Source organism: Nannobrachium achirus (genome assembly GCF_963921795.1).
Source record: "Nannobrachium achirus genome assembly, chromosome: 13".
NCBI classification, from domain to species: Eukaryota; Metazoa; Chordata; class Actinopteri; order Myctophiformes; family Myctophidae; genus Nannobrachium; species Nannobrachium achirus.
The window spans coordinates 430,638-440,393 of NC_137833.1; the positions used below are offsets into that span (position 1 = coordinate 430,638).

The window sequence follows — 9,756 nt, forward strand, 5'->3', positions numbered from 1 at the left end:
TGGGAGGAGAGGATGCAGCTGACGGAGGAGAAGGAGGCGCTGTCTCAGAAGTTCCTCTCGGCCGAGCACAAGAGCAAGATGGAGGCGACAGAGAGCCGGGCGGTGAAGATGGAGGTGCGGCTCAGAGCCATGGAGGAGGAGTGCAGGGAGGAGCGCAGCCGCTGGGAGGAGGAGAGGACGCAGCTGACCAGAGAACGGGAGCAGCTGTCCCAGAGGATGCTCTCCGAACAGAGGAGGAGCGAAGACGCGGCCGGCGAGATGCGAGCGGCCGAGGGCAGGTTCTCCAGGATGGAGGAGAAGGTCCGGGTCATGGAGGAGGAGCGCAGGGAGGAGAAGAGGAAGTGGGAGGAGAGGATGCACCTGACGGACGAGAGGGAGGCGTTGTCGCGGAAGTTCCTCCCCACCGAGCACAGGAGCGAGATGGAGGCGACGCTGGAGGACAAGACGCTGACCATGAAGGAGAAGATGAAGCAGCTGGAGAAGGAGAGGAGGGAGGAGTGGAAGAAGTGGGAGGAGGAGCTCATCAACCTGACCAGAGAGAACGAGGCGCTGTCCGAGAGGCTCCTCTCGGAGGAGCAGAGGAGCGGAGACGCGGCGCGCAGGCTGGAGGCCATGGAGGAGCAGCTCCGCAGGGCGGAGGAGCAGAGCCACGCCAGGGAGAAGGAGGAGAGGAGCGCCTGGGACCAGGAGCGCCTGCGCACGAGCAGGGAAACAGAGGAGCTGTCGCAGCGACTCGTCTCGGAGCAGAGGAGACGCGAGGAGGCGCTCAGCGAGGCGGGGAGCAGGGAGAACAAGCTGCTGACGCTGGAGCAGAGCATCACAGAGATGGAGGAGGAGAAGAGGGAGGAGAGGAGGATGTGGCAGGAGAGGGAGGCGCTGGCACAGAAGTTCCTCCTGGCCGAGCACCGCAGCCAGATGGAGGCGGCCGAGGCCAAGCTGTTGAGGACGGAGGCCAGGCTGACGGAGACGGAGGACGAGAGGAGGGAGGAGGCAAGAAGGTGGGAGGAGCTGAGCCTCCAGGCCACCGGGGAGAAGGAGGAGCTGCTGCAGAGGGTCCTCTCGGAGGCGCAGAGCTACGAGCACCTGAGGAGGGAGATGGAGATGGCCCAGGGCAAGGTGCTGGCGCAGCTGGAGGAGAGGATCAGGGACATGGAGGAGGACATCCGGGAGGAGAGGAAGAGGTGGGACGAGGAGAAGGTGGATCTGATGAGAGAGAAGGAGGCCCTGTCCGAGGACGTGACGATGGGAGCCCACGTGGAGGCGTCTCCCGAAGACATCCAGGAGATGGAGAGGAACGAGCAGGTGGCGGAGGTGGGGCGCCTGTGCTCCTCCTCCTCCACGGAGGTCCACAGGCTCACGCTGGACCCCAACACGGCGCACAGGAACCTCTCGCTGTCGGAGAACAACGGCAAGGTGACGCGCGTCCGCGACCTCCAGTTCTACGACCAGCACCAGGAGCGCTTCGACTCGTGGGAGCAGGTTCTGTGCAAGGAGGGCCTGTCGGGGCGCTGCTACTGGGAGGTGGAGTGGAGCGGCAGGGTGTCCATCGCGCTGACCTACCGCACCATCAACCGGGGAGGCGTGGGAGGAGACTGCGGCCTGGGCTTCAACGACAAGTCCTGGTCCCTGGAATGCTACGAGGTCCGCCACTGCAAGCGCTACAGCATCCGCCACAACCGGGAGACCATCATCCTCCCCGCCTACCCGTCGGGCTCCAACCGCATCGGGGTGTACCTGGACAGTCCCTCCGGCTGCATCACCTTCTACAAGGTCTCCTCCAAGACCAGGACCCACCTGCACACCTTCAACGACATCTTCACCGAGGCGCTCTACCCGGGGTTCACGCTGGGCTCCGAGTCCTCCTTGTCCCTCAGTCACATAGAGGTGGTGAAGTAGGACAGTGGTTCTCGGACTTTGACATTTGAAGGTCTCTCCTTAACTTTCCCTTCTCACCTTCAGAATGGTGGAGCCTGTACCTTTCTCACCTTCAGAATGGTGGAGCCAGGACCTTCTCACCTTCAGAATGGTGGAGCCAGGACCTTCTCACCTTCAGAATGGTGGAGCCAGGACCTTCTCACCTTCAGAATGGTGGAGCCAGGACCTTCTCAGAATGGCACAGAACTTCCTCACATTGTTGAAAACACATTCTTAGATCACTAATAATGTGTTTAGACTAATAAAGTTCTTAGACATCCTTAGGTTAATACATTCCTGCCTTCCATGAGTTGAGATTTCACACACTTTAAACCTCATAACAGTTTTGGACATATTAGTTTTGCATCACCTTCTACAAGGTGTCCTCCAAGACCAGGACCCACCTGCACACCTTCAACGGCACCTTCACCGAGGCGCTCTACCCGGGGTTCACGCTGAGCCACATAGTGGTGAAGTAGGACAGTTGTTCTTCTCGGACTTTGATATGTGAAGGTCTCCCCTTAAAGGAGTCGTTCAGACCAAGACACATATAGTGTTAAATCTGCCTTTTATCATACCCCTTCGTACCTGCTTTAGTCGATTTTTTTCATAGCTGCCCCTGTTGCTGGAATTCGTGGGCCATCTAACTAACATGGTGGATTGTCCTCAGGCGAGTGAGGTTATTTCTTTCGCTTCAAAGTTATTATTTCTTTATTGGATTGTATTTACACAACATCCTGAGACCAACCAAACCGCTGTTTTGACTCGTCAAACAGACGAGAAGATCCTAGGCTCTCCTCTCTCTGCTCTGGTGCAGAGCAGAAGCCGTTTGACAAGTAAGGGTGCCTGTGAAGGTTAAGGTTAGGGTTAGGGTGATCTACAAGCACACAACGCCTTGTGGTGCGAGGCGTTGTGTGCTTGTAGATCTGCTGTTTTCACTACTGATGAAGCAGGGCTTCATCAGTAGGGGGGTCCTCCAAATCCTTGAGTGATAGAACGTTTTTTTCTCCTCTTTTATATTAACCACTTGAACCCTAGTGTCCATATTCTGAGAACTTAAGCCAAAAATAGCAGATCTACAAGCTCACAACGCCGAGGCGTTGTGAGCTTGTAGATCTGCTATTTTTGGCAAAGAGCTTTCGTGTAGAGGGGAAAAAGAGCAGATTAAGTATAGAGTGAAAGGTGAAGTTTATTAAGTATTGACGGTTCAAGTGGTTAAATATCTGAAAACACAAATTCGTTTTTTTTCTTCATTATCATTTGATCAACATAAGCGAACATTCTTTCAAATGTGAATAATTTACACATAGTTAATTTTTATAATTAAATCTGAAAAAAACAACCAGTGTGAAGTGAGCAGTGCTATTTATGAGTTAATTTCGTTAAGCGTCACCATAAAGCTTGGCCAATGAGCCAAGTGTGGGACAGACATACATACATACATACAGACAGACAGACAGACAGACAGACAGACAGACAGGCAAAGCCAGATTTAGGAGCGGTTAGCTTGGTTCCCAAGTGAAATTCTTGAGTATTTGATTTCTAATTTGTACTGGTTGTCATACTGCTCTTGAGAGAGGGTAGAGTTAGGCCAAAGGCACTTGATTCTGTTAAAAATGATGGGGGAGAACACTGCAAACATACCAGAGTCTGTTAAGTGTATGTCAGTGGCAAGATGAATTGCTACACTGGTATCTGTAGTTCAAAATGATTGGTATCAAAATGTACTTAGAGTTGAAAAAGTAGAAGGTCCTCTTTATGCAAAAAGTTCTCAAATGTATGGAATGTTTGAAAAATCTTTTTGGAAATAGCAGATCACTGATCTACAGATGACAATGTGTTACAATGGACACATAGTGAGCCTGTAGATCGGGCTGTTCAGTGGTTAATGAAGCAACACGCCAAAAGAGGCAGCTGGTTACCTGGTGTTTTATAACGGCTGAGAGGCATGTGGTTACCTGGTATTTTATAACAGCTGAGAGGCATGTGGTGTCATGGAAATTATGAAGTATTTAGTAAAACATTGTAATGAACAAAAATGTTATTTGATCTATGACTGCCATACTGTCATACTGTGTGACTATTAGGTGTCACTCTTTCCCGTGGCACGATCCATAAGTGGATCTCCTGCAGCTGTTAACCTATTCTTGATATAGCATAGTGTTGTAACCTGTGCCTTGTTTAGGTAGGCTATTAGGACTAGCAGCTGCAACAGGCTGTCTGTGATAAAACAGGCTGGCCTGGCCTATCCATCTATATAGCTGACTGTATGTAGAGAGACAGTACGATTACCCAGGCGACTGCTGGGAGAAGGGTCTGTACCGAAGCAGAAAGCTGAGGGCAGAGAAGGTTTTTAGACATGAGTTGCATATGCTGTTTAAATGGACTTGTTGCTATTGTCTCTAAATAAACATCATCTACTCGTCATCTTGGATTGGACTCGATATTCTCTTTGACAGTGGTTACCTGGTGTTTTATAACAGTTGAGAGGCATGTGGTTACCTGGTGTTTTATAACAGCCGAGAGGCATGTGGTTACCTGGTATTTTATAACGGCTGAGAGGCATCACAAAAACAAAAACACCAGGTAACCACATGCCTCTCATTCTGAAGGTGAGAAGGTCCTGGCTCCACCATTCTGATGGTGAGAAGGTCCTGGCTCCACCATTCTGATGGTGAGAAGGTACAGGCTCCACCATTCTGAAGGTGAGAAGGTCCTGGCTCCACCATTCTGATGGTGAGAAGATCCTGGCTCCACCATTCTGTAGGTGAGAAGGTCCTGGCTCCACCATTCTGATGGTGAGAAGGTACAGGCTCCACCATTCTGATGGTGAGAAGGTACTGGCTCCACCATTCTGAAGGTACCATGGTGTAGAGATGATCTATGGTTTATGGCAGTGGGGAAGCAACCTGGATCCGCATCAGTGTGCCGACGGGTATTCCGACACTAAAACTAACCCCAACTCTAACCCTAAACTTCACCTCAGTAACCGCGACGAGTAACTAACCTCCCGACGCTAGTCGGAACATTCCAACAACCTTAGGCAGAAGAGGGTTTTCTAAAATAAAATCTTTGAAAACAAAATAGCTACTTAAACGAAGTCGCCTACATTGGTCTGCAAATGACATTCAAACTGTTAACTCTGATTGAGGCGGATTCTTGGAAATGGAGTCTTGGAAATGTTATTAAATTATTGCTCTGATGACCATTACAACGTCCTGATGTGAAAGAAAATGTTGTCTTTCTTTTAACACTCTTCTGGGGGTCCCTGGCACAAAACATTGTCGGAAGGGGGTTCATGACATATGGTAACTAGTTTACAGACTTAAAATCGATTTAAATATGAATACGCTGTATTGGCTAAAACGCCATGAAAATAAAGATTATTATTATTATTATTATTATTATTACCCCTATTATTAGTTGAGTAATGTATTTCCCTCCCCTTTTTAAGAGCAAAAAAAGGCACATTTCACCAGAACTTGACTGTAATCCCACAGTTATGCAAGGCTTGCATCACACAGCAGTTGAGGAGCATGTGGACCCCCAGCAGACTCACTGAGAGGCAGGGACCGCTGCTGAGGGTGTCCACCGTCACGTTGACCAGACCTGTTGTCACGTTGGCCAGCAGGAAGAACAGCAGCTGGTTCCTGTTGATGGCCTGGAGGAGACACGGTGCTTCCACCTCCTCCTCCTGGAGGAGACACAGTTCTTCTATCTCCTCCTCACTTCTTCTGGTCTGAAGAGGACATGGTCCTTCTATCTCGTTGCTTCTATTGGTCTGAAGAGGACATGGTTCTTCTATCTCCTCCTCACTTCTTCTGGTCTGAAGAGGACATGGTTCTTCTATCTCGTTGCTTCTATTGGTCTGAAGAGGACATGGTTCTTCTATCTCCTCCTCACTTCTTCTGGTCTGAAGAGGACATGGTTCTTCTATCTCACTGCTTCTACTGACCTGAAGACAGGGTCCTTCTATCTCCTTGCTTCTCCAGGTCTGAAGAGGGCATGGTCCTTCCAGAACGTGGCTTCTTCTGGTCTGAAGACCCGGTCCTTCAACCACCATGTTGCCTCTCCTGGTCTGGTCTTTGTGGAGCGTCCTCCAGGAGGACGACACGCAGCAGCAGCGAGCCGACAGGCTCTGCAGGAAGAGCAGCAGGATGTCGGCCAGGCCCAGGCAGGCCATGGAGAAGAGGCACTGGGCGACCATCCAGACGCAGAACGGAGCGTTGGCCATCCGCCGGGACGCCGGCTCCACCCCGGCCTGACAGGCGTAGAGCGCAGCGTACAGCGCGCCGCTCACCGACAGGAGGGAAGCCGCTACGCCGAGCCACTCCTTCACTCGCGTCCTCGGCTGTGCAACGTACAGCCCGACCTGGACTCCCGCCATGTACACGCCGAGGTACCCGGCCACGGAGAACACGCCTTCCCTGTTGGCATGAAGAAAGCCCCGCGTGCCGCGCTCGCCACAGCCGCCGCCATCATCGATAATAAAAGACTTCAGAGACGTCGTCTCCAGAGCGAACTGATAAGAGACGCACAACAAAACGGCGACCAGCCACGACTTATCGACCGGGAACACTGTGAAGAGCGCCGAGGCCAGGACTCTGACCGCTGCCAGAGTGAAGAAGAAGTTCCAGTGGAGGCCGAACTCCGTCACGTGCTCGTGGTAGCCGGACGTCTTGACGCTCGCCAGCCGTCCCAACCCCAGGGCGACCAGCGGCCAGACGGACAGCAGCTGCTTCCTGAGCGGCGGCGGATCTCTCTGGGATCCTCGCGGATCCCTCCGTCTCCGCCGCACCTCGGGACAAACCAAGGCATTGGCCAGGACGTACGCTCCCACGCCCACGTCCATCAGGCCCGTCCCGTAGCTCTCCGTCTTGGCGAACCTCCTAGGAAACACGTGGAAATCCACGGCCAGGATGCTGACGGCCGTCTTGACGCTCACCAGCGCTCGGAAGGAGCTCACAAAGGGAACGTGGTTGCGGCTCTGAGCGCGGCTGTGGAGGAAGCTCGACGCGGTCTTCCGGGAGTGTCCGACGGTGGCAGGACGGCGACCGATACCACTGCTGCTGCTGCTGCTGCTGTGGTAGATGTAGAAGGACAGCGACGCCAAAACTATCACCAGGAAGGCAGTGGTCGGGAGGAGAGCGTCACTGAGCACGGTGTACGACAGTATGACCGGCAGGACGGTTGAACAGAAGTCTAGGAGGAAGTGACAGAACCACGGGGACGGAGACGCTTTGCACGGACCAATCAGAAGGAGCAGCAGGCCTCTCAGCAGCAGGCTGAGCGGGGACACGGACGTGACCAGCGCCACCTCGCCGACGCTGGTGCCGTTCAGGTTGCTCACGAACGCCACCTTCAGGTTCTGCTGCGACATGACAAACCTTAACAAACCACAAACCTTAACTGTTCATACGGCAGCAGGATTATTCTGAAGCCAGAGTCATCGTTCTGATGGATATATGAGGCCGTTTGACGTCATTGAAAAGCATTCCTTGGGCTAAAAACTGCCCCCACAAAACTGTGAAAAGTGATGACTCATCACTAAACCATAGTTTTGTGCAAAACAAAATGGCTTGCAATGGATTCATAATTATGAAAAAGCCCTATTTTGACCCCTCACATGCTACTTAAAGATTTATTTTGTTTTGTTTTTGCCTGTATAGTAAAGTCAAGGGGACCCCGACTTTGATTGGCTCCCACAAAGTCTGAAATGTACGATATGACCAGCACTAAGTAAGTACAAATCACAAGAGAGAATGGAACATTCCAGACAGATTTGTATAGAAAACCATGTTTGATAAATATATTATTTGTAAGCAACAACACCTTCTTATTCCCCTATGAGATACAATAATCCATCACAAAGAAATAAGACAGGAGAGTGATTCAGAGTGAGAATGGAATGTTTACTATGGAGAGAGAGAATTCAAGACAGGTACAGTACAGAAATAATGGTTCAATGGTTCGTGCTCTCTCTGACAAATGATGTTTTGACATGAGTATGATCATTTGGTCAGTCAATGGATGACGTTTCTACAGTTCATAGGATGTTTCTTGTCCACAAATGACAAGACAAAGAGTCCATATGCAGTAGGTTACTGGGGGAAGAGATGTCCTTGCTGGTGTCTGGATGACACCAAGATGTCCCAGGCTGAACCTTATAAACCAAAACAATTGTCATTGTTTTAGGTACAGGCTCCATGGCAGTTGATAAGGCCTCATTTCTACCAGACAGAGACCTTGTGGGTACGGTACATGACATTAAAGCATGGCACAGTCATGAGCTGTGCCTTAGGGTCAGGTGGTCAGTTGGTCATCAATATGAATTGATAAAAAGATTATATAAACCACAACAAAATACCTAACAATGTTATAGAAAGTCGTTATAGAGAGATGACCCACTCCTTTAAAAAACAGTGTACCTATCAGCCAGTTTTATAGAATTCGGAGGATCTGCAGTACAGAGAAGTCATTTCAGGAACAGAGACATTAAAAACTATGTTTACAGCAAGAGGGAACATGCAGGACAAGCGGCTAAGAAAGTTTGCCATAAGACCCAAGATGAGTTCTTACAAACAAAGACAAATAAAACTACTTCCTTACAACTGATGTTGTGTGTTACACAATACTCACCTCTAGGTATTATTAGTTATTTATTTTTAACTATTAAAAAAAAACTTTGGCATCTACTGAGTTCTGATCCAACGTTAGATAAATCATTTCAGATTCCCCCCCCGTCTAGTCTATAGAAGAGCACCTAATATCAGAGACATTGTGGTGAAGTCTGACCTGCCAACCAAAAGAATGCATACCGTTATAGAGGGTTTACCTGACGGGAACAGACGTTGGTCATCAGAATCACCCTTCTACAGGACAACAGGTTAAAATAAGAGGCAAAATAACAACTACTCATGTTGTCTACATGCTCAGGTGTCCTTGTGGGAAAGCATAGTATGTTGCAAAGACTTCGCGGGCCCTGAAGACCCGTATTGCAGAACACAGGAGTACCATTCGAAATGGGGATGAAAAAAGTCCAGTAGCATTACATTTCTCTCAAAAAGTAAAACAATACAAAAATATGGATGCACTGTTGGCTTCGATCATGTATACAAAGAACTATGTACATTTAGAAGAATCATGTAAGATATTTTGTAATGCCACAGTTCTTGAATCATGTTTGTAACTATGTCTTATTGGTGGTGGAGCTCCTGCCAATACGTATTTATCTCAAACGAACGACTGGTTTCTGGTTATACTGAGGAAGACCAAGAACGCTCAAAACCTTTATTATTCATGCTGCTTGTCATCTCAAATAAATATTGGAGCTACTTTCAGTAGCTACTCAAAGTGAGGTTTTTTTTTCTCACTCAAAGTTTCCCAGGGGAGTTGGGTTGGAACAAATTCAGAGGTGATAGTAGACACCTTTATGAACGCATTTATGAAGAAAGCTATTGGTAAGCATTTATGTTCCCGATTGGTCAAACATTCAGCTAACTTTCCCTATAGTAAGGGCGGATTCACACTGCGGTCTCCGTTGCGTTCTCGAGACTGCTTGGCAGATGTTTTGACAGTGTGAAGCCTGCGGTTGTCCTCAGAAACGGCAGCCTCGAGACCACCTCCGGAGGTAGTCTAGAGTCCGCTTGATGCGTCCTCAAGAACGGTGCTCTGCAATGTGACGCTACCATTCCATGAACAAGGAAGTGGTGTCGCTTCTGCTGGGATGAAAATAACAAGGATTGATCTCCCAAAGTCCCATGGTCAACAAGCGCCCCCGGGAGGCACGTGAATACCATTACAGTTGAATGAAGTGTACTCCAGGGAGTCCAGGCACTGGAG

General features: G+C 49.7%; 1 protein-coding gene across 1 annotated transcript; it reads right to left on the reverse strand.

The window, feature by feature from the left end:
- Positions 1-5,386: 5,386 nt before the first annotated feature.
- On the reverse strand, positions 5,387-7,294 carry LOC308296724 (phosphatidylinositol-glycan biosynthesis class W protein-like; the record flags this gene model as incomplete). Its single annotated transcript, XM_080740052.1, has 1 exon — positions 5,387-7,294. One exon carries the CDS (start codon positions 7,292-7,294, stop codon positions 5,387-5,389), a length of 1,908 nt encoding a protein of 635 aa, XP_080596178.1.
- Between the last annotated feature and the right edge of the window lie 2,462 nt (positions 7,295-9,756).